General features: G+C 37.0%; 3 protein-coding genes across 3 annotated transcripts in view; 1 reads left to right on the forward strand and 2 right to left on the reverse strand.

Annotated features, from left to right (window-relative positions):
* Positions 1-77: 77 nt before the first annotated feature.
* Positions 78-1,439, forward strand: LOC101313029 (3-ketoacyl-CoA synthase 7-like). Its single transcript, XM_004301459.1, has one exon. It carries the CDS (start codon positions 78-80, stop codon positions 1,437-1,439), a length of 1,362 nt encoding a protein of 453 aa, XP_004301507.1.
* A 341-nt stretch (positions 1,440-1,780) lies between these two features.
* Positions 1,781-8,943, reverse strand: LOC101311671 (pentatricopeptide repeat-containing protein At1g10910, chloroplastic-like). The gene is made up of 12 exons (XM_004299892.1): positions 8,905-8,943; positions 8,752-8,825; positions 8,416-8,667; positions 7,902-7,986; positions 7,552-7,815; positions 6,804-7,106; positions 5,788-5,892; positions 4,641-4,740; positions 3,864-4,183; positions 3,417-3,593; positions 3,178-3,306; positions 1,781-2,181 (listed from the first exon to the last, which is right to left on the reverse strand). The coding sequence occupies exons 3-12, from the start codon at positions 8,643-8,645 to the stop codon at positions 1,966-1,968; spliced, it is 1,929 nt and encodes a 642-aa protein (XP_004299940.1). The 5' UTR covers positions 8,646-8,667; positions 8,752-8,825; positions 8,905-8,943; the 3' UTR covers positions 1,781-1,965.
* Positions 8,944-9,660: 717 nt separating this feature from the next.
* LOC101313320 (anaphase-promoting complex subunit 2-like) overlaps positions 9,661-12,081 on the reverse strand; it is a 5,994-nt gene continuing 3,573 nt past the window's right edge. The window contains exons 9-13 of the mRNA XM_004301460.1: positions 11,845-11,933; positions 11,690-11,771; positions 11,017-11,208; positions 10,248-10,316; positions 9,661-10,137 (exon numbers count right to left, since the gene is read on the reverse strand). Of these exons, the coding sequence (XP_004301508.1) occupies positions 10,015-10,137; positions 10,248-10,316; positions 11,017-11,208; positions 11,690-11,771; positions 11,845-11,933 (555 nt within the window). The 3' untranslated portion in view covers positions 9,661-10,014. The remainder of the gene's footprint in view (positions 10,138-10,247; positions 10,317-11,016; positions 11,209-11,689; positions 11,772-11,844; positions 11,934-12,081) is intronic.

Here is a 12,081-nt window from a genome sequence, read left to right on the forward strand (position 1 = left end):
GGAATTCGAATGCAACCGACCAACCGTCTATAGATACATGAACAAAAATATGAGAGCAAAAGCATTCAAAAGCAGACATGGAGACTTTGCTGCTTAGACCATTCTTATCTGTCACTACAGAATCATTTCCGAACTCCTTTACCTATTTGATAGCTGGAACCACTTTGATCATTGCGGTTCTCCTTTTAGAACTCAGATCAACGAGGATATACCTAGTTGATTTCACTTGCTATCTGCCTCCTGGTAGATTGCGGGTTCCAAAGGCGCACTTCATCGAACATGTGGAGATGTCTAACATCAATGGCAGAGAGGGTATTGATTTCCAAGTAAAGGTATGGGAAAGATCAGGCATTGGTTCAGAGACTAGCATGCCTGATCCACTGCACGAAATCCCGCCTCGTGAGTCTTTGGATGATACTCGTAACGAAATTGAAATGGTTTTCTTCACTGTTGTTGAAGACCTTCTTTCCAAGCACAAAATTGATCCAAAAAGCATCGACATTCTTGTGTCAAATTGCAGCATTTTCTGCTCAACACCATCCATTAGTTCAATGATCATAAACAAGTTTGGATTTCGAAGCGACATAAAGAGCGTCAACCTCAGTGGAATGGGCTGCAGTGCTGGAATCTTGTCAATTTGTTTGGCCAAGGATCTTCTCAAAGTTCACAAAAACTCGTTGGCATTAGTCCTCAGCATGGAAGCTGTAACTCCCAACGGCTATGCGGGTAAGGAAAAATCAATGCTTCTTCCAAACGTCTTGTTTCGGATGGGAGGGGCTGCTATTCTACTGTCGAATAGGAAGCAGGACAAAGGCATGTCAAAGTACAAGCTCCAGCATCTTGTCCGAACCCACCTTGGTTCGAATGACGAAGCATACGAATCTGTTTTCCATAAAGCAGATGAGGATGGATGTGAAGGGGTCTCACTATCAAGAGCCCTGTTGAGTGTGGCAACAAAAGCTCTTAAAACAAACATATCAGCTCTGGGGCCACTTGTGCTACCATACTCCGAGCAGTTTCGGTTTGCATGGTCAGTGATCCGTAAGAAAATCAGGATCTTACCAAGGCAGAAGGGAGTTTATGTGCCAAATTTCAAGAAGGCTATCGAACACTACTGTATACATGCTGGTGGAAGAGCAGTGATAGATGGCATAGAAAAGAGTCTGAAACTGCAAAAGGAAGATGCAGAGGCTTCAAGAATGACATTACATAGATTTGGAAACACATCTTCTTCTTCAATTTGGTATGAGCTTTGTTATTTGGAAGCAAAAGGAATGGTGAAGAAAGGTAACAAAGTATGGCAAATTGCATTTGGAAGTGGCTTCAAGTGCAACAGTGCAGTTTGGAAATGCGTTTCGGATGTTGATCCAACAAAAAGAAATGCATGGTCAGACGGCATCAATTTGTACCCTATAATTGATGATGAAATCCCAACTTAAGTGCACGACTTATTGAATAAAAGGTAGCTCAATATATACAATGTACCATTATGTTAATCTTCTCACAAGATTATAGATGATGTTTAAGCACTGATTGCTTTACTTTTATCTGCAATAGTTGTTGTTTCGCTCTTTAAAACATATGATATAATATGGGCATGTTCTTCCATCAATTATGGTAGTCAGCAACACTTCTAATCCTTCAAATGCAAAAACCTGCTTACAAGTCAAATGTAAAAAATTGTCTAAACAAAAGCAGATAAAGATGCTCTTGTATAGCAAAGTGGAATATGCAATTAGTTCCAGCTCTGATTACATGCATGCAAGTTTTTATATAATCTAAAATCACACAATTTAGCACTATACATGGGGTTAATATGCCCTAAACCAGTTAAGGAAGCATAGGTTTCAAAAGGCCAAGCAGCAGACTGAATGACTGATTGTACTAGTACTGTGAAACAACAAATTTTTTCAGAGAGTTGAACCAACCACAGTGGAAGATACCTGGAACTGCACATTCTCCAACTCACTTAGACTTTGAAGCTTTTGATATCATATGCTGCTTCGATAGCATCTCAGCAATGTGCTGGCGGTCAAATAAGTGAGAGTTTTTCAGTATTAGATTTCTTGTAGATGAATCCACAGTATAACCTTGTCCTGGCATCCACTGTAGTAACTGAAGAAGCAGGTCCTTCTTGTCAGGGTCCGAGATATAACGTGATATGGCCATCTGAAATATTCCCTGTGGGATACAGGAAGGATTTGCAGCTATAAGAGTTGTCAAAGTGAAAACAGAAACAGGAGAGGTTTATGAAAATCTTCCATGGAGGATGAAACCTAGGGTTTCTACAAGGTGTAATTGTCTACAGCCCTTATTCACAGCCTCACAGGCACTCAGGCTCAACTATTTTTCCTTTCTTATCAAAACTACAAAAAAGAAAAAAAACATAAATCAAAAAGTAAAAAACAAAATAAAAAAAACAACACAACAGAGAGGTAGTAAGAGAAAATCTTCCATTGAACAAGTTACAACCGAAGAGGGCAAAGATAGTCACACGGTCACAAAGAGCACCCACAAAATGGAGAGCACACGAATAAATAAGTCCAACATAAACCCTCACCTTTTAGCCTGTTGATTCAAACAAGTGCAGGAAAGGCTAATTTTTTTACCTTCCAGGGATCCTATTATGTCGACGGTGACATCAGTTGTCACAGTTTATAAATATCTGTACTCTAGCCATACTATAAGAGAACCCATGCTTAGTTTGAATATGCATGAGGCATATGCGAGTAATAGTGTGAGACTGTGAGGTATATGCCCAACCTCAATATTGAGTTAATAAATACAAAGACTATAATCCTGAAATCATTTCTGAAATTGCACCTGCACAAAGACTATACTAGATGCAAGACACTCTTTTAACTTTTTTCTCTTATTTCTTGAAAGACATTTACGAAAATCATCCATAGTTTTTATACTAGTACTGTTAGACATTTCTTTCTTGCCATTTTTAGCCTCTTACAGTTTTACTTTCTCCTTAGTTGAGTGAGGAAAAAATACTTCCTTTTTCTGAAGGGTAAAGCTATTTTGACCTCTATTATTTCTCTCCCTCCCTCCCTCCCTCCCTCCCTCGCACTACCTCAGATAGGTCCATCCCTAATAAGTGTTTAAATATGCATGCAAGCTTGTTCTAGGAAAAAATAATGATCCAATTTATTAACATCCGTAATAGTTTACCTGATCAATCTTGCAACCAGAACCATCAATCGCCTTTAAAACATCATTTATCAAGTTGATATTTCCCAATTTCATAAACGCAGTTGCAAATTTCATTGTGGCAGCCTTAGAAATCAACCTCGGATTATCCTGACCAAAAGAATAATATAAATTAAACTACAATTAAGAAATAAAAAGTTAAAAAGGCGAGAAAATAATTATAGGTTACACAAGAAACTTGATTTAAAACAATCGCTAACCTTGACTACTACATAAGCATCTTTGAGAAGCCTTCCTGCTACTAGGATGTGTAGAATCTTCTCATGAAGGGCCTTGCACATGGTTCGCTTACTATACCTTAGTATATTGTATATAGAGTATGCTTCCGAGTACGCTCTTATCTTACCAAGATGAAACATTAAGGAGGAACAAAGTTCCTGCAATGCAACAGAGTATATAGTCTGGTGTTTTTGGACCACATCATATGCTTGCAAAATAAAAGTTCTTACATCTTCTTTACACCATAATGGATTCTGATATTTCATTTTGATACAAACAAATGGCTTCTTTACATTATTGACCATTTCTATAAATGATTTCATTATCTTTAATTTTTCTGAAGGTCATTCTGTCTTTCCATTGTTTATTAAAAAGAACAAAAGCAAAATGGCACTGTTGAACAGTTATTATCAACAAGAATATAATACCTCATCTGGTGGGTAGCCTTTGTTGTGCATATCCTCCATGGTCTTATAAGCAAGCATGTATAACTTCTCCTTACAAAAGTACTTTATTAAAATATGGAAGGTATTATTATCAGGTGTGATTTTTAATTCATCCATTTTTCTCAGCATTTCCATTACACTATCCATTTCACCTGCTCTGCAATAGGCACAGATCATCGTGTTCAACATAACCAAATCATATTTGTCATAAGTTCTTTCAAAATCCTTAGCCAACTGTTTTGCATCATCTACAAGGCCACCCCGGCAGAAAGCAGAAATCATGATACTGTAGGAATATCCATCTGCATATAGGAGAAAATAATAAAGTAGCAGCACAATGTACAAGATTAAATTTGCACATAGGAAGGAAGGTTCTGCAGGAAAAAATCAACTAAGTATTTCTTAAAGCTCCATGTATATTTAGACTACTTGCGGACGTCACTTATTGTTTCAGAATAGGGATTCATGAGCAAGTTATCTGTTAACAATGCTATGTAAGAGCAAGTAATTTGTGCAAAGCATCTGTAAAGACCATAGAAATCATCAGGGATTTCTACTTCAAAGTATGCATTAACACCAGGAATTGAAGAACATACCACTATATATTGTCTTTCATATGTTTCATAACCATATATAGTTTGAAGACAACAATTCCATTAGTCCTATGGCTTTTGTGTGTCAAAAGTAATAATAATATGCATATCAAAATAACAGATAGCTTTCACTGAGGGTTTGAATATGGTAATATTTGAAAGATACCTGATCGTACAGATTTCTCCTTTATTTCATCAAAAACCAATTTAGCATCTTCTATACGGCCAGCCTTAGCAAAGGCATCCATCAATATACAGTATGGCATCTACATATAAATGTAACCGAATGAGCCACAGTAAGAACAAATTAAAATAAGAAGAGAAAAAATCAATTTGCCAAGAAAAGCAAAATTATTCTTCAAAAAAGAAGAACAACCTTACAAAAGCCTCAATAATCATGGTGATCACTTTCTAAGGTTTTCCACCGAACTTTGGGTCAAGATAATGGGATTGGTTCATGATAAGCCACAGGTACACATGGCACAGAGGAAATATACGGAGCTGTTCCAAAGAGGATGTCCGCACAGCCCTTAAAGTGCGGACGTCCCTCCGTTCTCCACCGTACGGCTCCAACGACGGCGCGCCTCCACCCTAGCGGCCTCCAGCAGCGTCCCCGATCACTTTCCCTCCCTGACGAGTCCGCCGAATTCCAGTTTTCCGGCGAGATCACCCAAAACTTCAAACAAAATCGTTCTCGCCGGAAAACTGGAATTCGGCGGACTTGCCGGGGAGGGAAAGCGATCAGGGAAGCTGCTGGAGGCCGCTAGGGTGGAGGCGCGCCGTCGTCGGAGCCGTACGGTGGAGAACGGAGGGATGTCCGCACTTTAAAGGCATGCGGACGTCCGCCTCTGATCCCGACTATATATATATGCAAATGAAGTTCCTTAACATATGATAGCAGCATGATGTCCAAAATTTCACAAGCAAACATTACATTGGCTAAAACTTCAACAAGATAAAGATTGAAAGCTAGTATCATGTAATTTGAAAAACAAGGGATCTTTGGGATTTAAGGTAAAGAAAAATTTAAAGAGAATCCCAGAAGCATTTACGCAATGTAAATTTATCAATAATTCTGATAGAAAACATGAGGAAATGAAACAAGGATACACAAAACCCTTACAGATGTTATCTGTAAGAGATTGAAATTTGGGTTGCTAACCGAAGGAAAAAATAAGAAGCATATCTTATATCTCTGAATCACTCCCCCCAATAAGAAAGTATTAGCAAAATGCACAAAACCATAGAAATCATGGCAAAATAGATGTCTTGGAATTCAAGCTAAGAGTAATTAGGCAAAGGTTTTACCATACCTCATCTTCAGCATATCCCAAAGCTTCCAGTTCGGTTAGTAATTCTCTTGATTTTTCAAACAACCCACCTCTGACATAAGCCTTCAATAAAGTTGTCAAAGTAACCTGCAAACATTGGCAGTTTGAACAAGAAACATATTACCAAAGTGATGTCTTCTACACATGATTTAGCAAGATTATATAAGTGAACCAATACTAGACCAGGAAACCAGGAATTCAAACTGGAACACGGATATCGTAGCCATTGTAATATTGATAACGTAAGGTTTACTTAACCATTTGTACACCAGATGCCAAAAAAAAAAAAAACAAACAAACAAACAAACATGGGAAGTACTTTGTTATGTCTTACTGATGAAACTATATTGAAGGTATAGTTTTGTAGATTGTTATCCAAGCAATTCTTACATCAAGGATCATTTTAATCTTAGATCATAATTGACAGTGTACTGTGGACTAAACTAAATTATTCGATATCTAAAAATGAAGGCAACCCTACCAAGTGCATAAATGCTGAGTGTTTGTCCTACTGATGGAAATATGGAATACATGAGTCTAAGTGTCTCAAGGCAACCTATAGAATCTGGGAAGCAATAGTTGCAATGGAACTTCATTCGACCAACCACCCTCCCAGAACCTCACTCCCATCCTATTTTCCATGTGAGAAAAAAGGCTCTCGTTACAGTTCAAAATGAATCTGAGAAAAGGTCTTCCCTAGATTTATATATTACTATACAAGGCTTACTCCCAATTTGTGATTCTACACTCTCCTACATATTTAATATGAGTATTTTCTTGGAGTTCAGAGATTAGACTTTGAGTGAATGACTAAAAATTTACTGATTCTATATATATTATGCTACCAAATCCTAGCCATCATGTTCCTGAGACTACCTATAATCATTAATGTTTATATGTCCCTCAGTGCAACTCTTTTAATTTGACAAATCAGAAATGCAAACAATTACTAACAGGCAAGTTTCGCATAGAATAAACATTTTTGTACATGAACAAACCTTATTAGGTACTAACCCTGCAGATTTCATATCTTGCACCACATCATCAGCCTTTTTGTAGTTCCCACTTATAGAGTAAGCATTGAGCAAAGAGCTGTAATGGAATTCGTTTGGTAAATGGCCTTCATCCTTCATTTGCTTGAAATAACTTTCTGCTTCTTCCCATTTATTATTTGAAGCACAGATAGCCAAAAGTGTACCATATATTACACTGTCCATCTGCAGCTCATTATTCTGTAATTCTTGAACCAGCTCTAATGCCTTAGAATAACCATGTTTGAATTTGATGCAACCTGCAAGAAGCTAAGAATGGTAGTGGATAATAATAATGAAGGTTGAATGTACAAATAAGAAATTTAGGTCTCAAACAGTTTATACTTCTCAGATGAAAAATGGGCAGTTCAGAAGTGGTGGTAAGTCAATGAATGAAAGTGATATAAGTTCATATATGAATTAGTATATAACAGCTTCCTTAAATAATTAAGGAGATCTTCTTAGACTAACATTCTATCCTGTGGGGAGTGATAGATTGTTTTTATTTCCTTTAATTATGTAAACTGTTAACTCCTCACTTTTAATAGTTTAAATAAGCGTATAATCACTGTCACTGGAACCGTTTTCACTGTGAAATGGTAGTTTATATTTTTTTTCTTATTATATTTTTTATCAGTGGTCGCCATGCATTACTATTTTTCATGGAGAAAAAGTTTCGTTTAAACCAATGTGACATAAATACTGAAATACATACCGTACTATAGGTGACAGCATCTGGTGTTAAGCCATCCTGCTTCATCTGGTGAAATAACTTAATACTGCCATCAAACTTGCCACTCCTGACCAGACTACCAAGAACCGAATTGCATATGTGAACATTCTTTTTAGTTGATTCATCTTGAATGCTATTGTAAATTTCTAGTGCTTTTACGGGATTGAGGCTCTTTCCCATGAATTTTATATAGCTACTATAGGACGATGCACTAACTTTTCCATTCTGTTGCATCCATTCAAAGAGCTGCAACAATTGCAAACATATTATTATATTAACTGGAAGAACAAATTAAATACAGTAAAAAAAAAACAGTTTTCCAAGTGATAGACCTGGGAAAGATCATGCCATCTTTTCAGCATCCCAAAATGACGTATTATGGCATTCAAGTCTTGAACGTTCAAACTTCCACCTAATCTGATACCGTAAAGTTTATTTAAGTTAGTCATATTCCTATAGTTCAGATGGTCTTCACCCTCCAAAATGTTCTCTAACAGGAACCAAGTATGAAACTTGTCAGAAAAAAACATAAAAAGATAGATAATAAATATATATATATATATATAATGATAATACATAATATAAAACAAACATATCTTGTTCAATTCTTTGTATTTTTTTGTTAATTTTAAAAGCAATATTCCATCTAGGACCCAGATAATCAAATCAAGGAAACTAGCTAATGAAACAGACTGTGTATATATGTCCACAGCAAAATAAAATAACAAAACAACATAGTCGATGCATTACTTAAAATTTAAACAGAAGAAATTAGCAGTGAGATATTGCTGACAATTACAAAACTCAACTAACGCATGATGTTCATGTTGAAGGCAAATTCATTACCTTGTAAGAGCTGATTCTAAGTCAGAGGAGTGCTGGACTTGAAGAATTGCAGATTGTCTAGCTAGATATTGCTTGGAGTGAGGCCTTGTGACCCTCCTGCTGTCATGCCGGAGGGGCTGGTTGTCAAGAGTTGTGGCACAAGAGACCTGAGACGTCTTCACTCTTGTGCTCCAAGGTGGCACTGGGAGAACAAATGGAACAGAGTTTCGGCAGAGTGCCGACACCTCCATTTCAAATGGAACCTGAATTTGTCTTACAGATAATAACAGTAAAGAAGGATTAAATTACTCATACCGAATCGAAAACCAAGAGCTTGGGACAGTAAATGGCTGTTACCTTTTTCTCCCAAGTTTGTCAAACAACCAAAAGCCCCGTCACCCGGCTACTTCTTCTTCTTCCTCCTCGTATCGCTGTAAGAGAATGAAAGGAGATAAATGAGGAATCAAATAGAATGAAACAGTTTTGGATAAACTTGCCTCGTTTTCTCACCACAACCGCCACAAGCTTCTTCTTCCTCTGCTGTTGCCTTTCTTCCCTAATTTCGTTAATTTCTATCTTTTAATGCCACTGTTTACTATTTTACCCTCGCTGACGTACAAACTAGGATACTGTTTATCTTTTTCTTTTTTCTTTTTTTTTGGGTTACAGAAGGCCCAAGAAAAAACAGAGAACAGAAAAAAAAAAAACTAGAGAACAACAGAGTTCCCAGTTTTTCTAACTAGAAAAATCATCTAAATCATCCGGAGCATGAATATGAGGCTCATAAAAAGTAACGAGGCTAGGAGCATGATCAAAACTTGACTTAGCAAGTGAGTCTGCAGTCATATTGCACTCTCTAAAAATGTGGCGGAATCTTGAGTTTTTTCCAAACTGGACCTGAGATGGTGACAACCAGCAGAACCAAGAGGATGTAGGGAGAGGTCAGCTTGTTGCAGTAAGTTCATGAGGATAGCAGAATCAGACTCAACCTCAAGATTTGAAATGTGCAGATTTCGTTTGTTTTTGTGTCCAGGTGGAGGAATGATTCTGAATTTGATGAAACACATTCTATGGAGGACGGACTATGTAAGTAACTAAAAATGTATCAGGCGGACTTTCACCGCATAGGAAATTTGGTATGCATTTGGCTTACTGAAGTGGCCCTTAATATGTTATCAGATACTGAAGCGGACTTTGCAGAGCATTTGTATACTGATTCCCAATCCAAACACTACAACTTCCGTTACTGCTCAGTAGGTTAGGTACCACTATCTTTTACTAGAGCAATTTTTTCTGGTCTAGTCTCCGGCAATCCAGAGTTTCAGGCATGTCTACCGACTAGTAAATCACTATAAGTACATTGAAAAATGATTTCTCTCCACTACTGGTTCATGCAAACCTTCCATAAACCTCTCCATCTCACTACAAGTAATCTGCAATATTTACCAATCTCTCCTATACATTGGCAATGCTTCTGCATCTTGACCTTGAAACAATACAATGGATGAATGAACACATTATTTTCATTCACTTTCCAAACTTGAAGGGAAATCTCATTTAGTGTGTTCGACTTCAGTCTTTGACTTGAGGATAACCTACTGATTGAGTCTGTCAGGTTTGCTATTTTTTTAAAAAGTACATGCCATCTCTTAGTTCTAACTTCTCTTCAGAAACTAGACCTGATAAGAAACTTTGCAGCTGTTGGAGGGTTTTGTCATAAGTAGGATCTGCTATGCAGAACATCTGCAGAAATGTGGGGAAAATCTATTAGAATGAGTAATATGATAAATATTTACCCAACTATATCAAGTTACGTAAGCCAACACTACGAGGAACATTTAAGTCATGCTCACCTTGAGAGTATTATGAATGCGATCCAAAGCCATGCTTCCAAAGTTTGTAAGCATTCCCAAAATAAATTTCTACAATAAACCAAAGACCGTTTAGAAGAATGGAGCCATGCATTTATCCCATTGCAGATTTAAGACTGATAATGGAGATATTCAATAAAGGTTCTCAATCTTAAGAGGCAATCATTCACGTTCTAGTTTTTGCTATTTTCCCCCTTCCCATAGCGGAAATGCTGATTAAGGGCTACTTTGGGATTGCTGTGTTTCAAAAAAAAAAAACTGCTACTGTTATACTAAGAAAATAATCAGCAATGAATTAAAACAGTTGTGTTTGGTAAATATTACTTTTAAAAGTGTTGTTACAAAACATATTAAAACATATTAGTTTCTAGTGTTTTTAATGACAACAAATTCTAAAAGCAATCTTGAGGTTGCTTCTAGAAGGTCTAAAAGTTTAGATAAAAGCCTTTTTTTTTAAGAAGCAAAGCTATTCCAAACGAGGCCTAAGATTACTGGACTTCATTCTGCAGATATCAACTATGCCATGAGGCAACACCAGTAGATTTTCAACACTTGCCCTATGTAATTAGAGACTAGTAAATTTGGCCCCTTTGCTCTTTATTTCGGGAAAAAACAAAAACAAAAAAAAAAAAAAAACCAAAACAAAAAGAAGGAAGAAAGTAAAGAAAAAAGTAAGAGTAAAAGTAAAAAGTTAAGAGACTATCCAGACCACATGGTGTACAAGATTGGTCTTTTATTATGTAATGAATACCTCATACACAGTCATTTCCTTGCGCAGTTGATCCTCTACAGAGGCTACAGAGCTCTCTCCTTCCTCATCACCAGCTGTAAGATCCTCACAGTTCCCATCATTAGCAGTGTTTTTGCCAGCGTCAATCATCCCTTCCATGAGTGTAAACACATGGTCATCAGAGTCTTCCCCAATTGATTCTGCAAGAATTCCCTTCAATAGGAAAACAGAGGCAACCATGAAAGCTTCAATCTTGATTTCCAATGCTACTTTTATATATTACAAAGACGCACCACACCCTATTTGAAATTATTTTTACTGGTGCTTGACATAGTGGGGAAAGGTAAGAAGCAGCACATTGTACAATTTATATTCACAAAGACAACCAGGAACATATATGAATACTGTGACACGAGTCATATGACAGGTCAAAGGTCCATGGAATTACACCTGTAACCAAGAAAACATAAGCTCTGAATGCAGTCCAGAGCTTCTAATACTCGCTGCTTAGTCAATAATAGAGATGACTTGAGTTAAGCTAGAGTTTTGTGTTCAGTGCCTAACACTTAATTTACCTTTTTAAAAAAATAGATAACTGAAAGCACTAGGGTTCGTCACAACTAAGCAAAGAGTGTTTGTATTGAAAAACAAAAGGTACATAGTGAAACATGAAAGCTTGAGTCCATCAGTGTACCTTGCTTGTCCAAAAATTGATCCTCCGGTTGAGTATATCTATTGGAACCCCAACTGCAGCTGCAAGATCTTTGGAGCTCCAGCTGAAAGTAGGCAATATCAATAAAGCTAAAATAATGAACCGTAAACCACATACAAAGATATTCCTCCTAATACCTTTTCTGATCTTGAAAATGCATTATAATTGCCGCTTGAAGAGGAGCAACCATGAACTGCATCTCTCTATCTTCAAATTGCAATTCCAACTAAGACAGCATTGACCATCAATATAGAGTGTCAATCTCATATTATCAGTAGTGATTCATGAAAAATAGGACAGCTAAGCTAGTCAATCATGCATTCAAGAGAGAGAGAGAGAGAGAGAGAGAGAGAGAGAGGAGGAGGAGAGTAGTA

This window comes from Fragaria vesca, linkage group LG5 (genome assembly GCF_000184155.1).
Source record: "Fragaria vesca subsp. vesca linkage group LG5, FraVesHawaii_1.0, whole genome shotgun sequence".
NCBI lineage: Eukaryota > Viridiplantae > Streptophyta > Magnoliopsida > Rosales > Rosaceae > Fragaria > Fragaria vesca.

Coding starts and splice junctions, on each gene's coding strand:
- LOC101311671 (XM_004299892.1), bottom strand. CDS start 8,645: ATGGAGGTGTCGGCACTCTGCCGAAACTCTGTTCCATTTGTTCTCCCA. Junction 3,594..3,863: donor AAGGCTACCCACCAGATGAG/GTATTATATTCT, acceptor GTTGCATTGCAG/GAACTTTGTTCCTCCTTAAT. Junction 2,182..3,177: donor CTGGTTGCAAGATTGATCAG/GTAAACTATTAC, acceptor TGTATCCCACAG/GGAATATTTCAGATGGCCAT.
- LOC101313029 (XM_004301459.1), top strand. CDS start 78: ATGGAGACTTTGCTGCTTAGACCATTCTTATCTGTCACTACAGAATCA.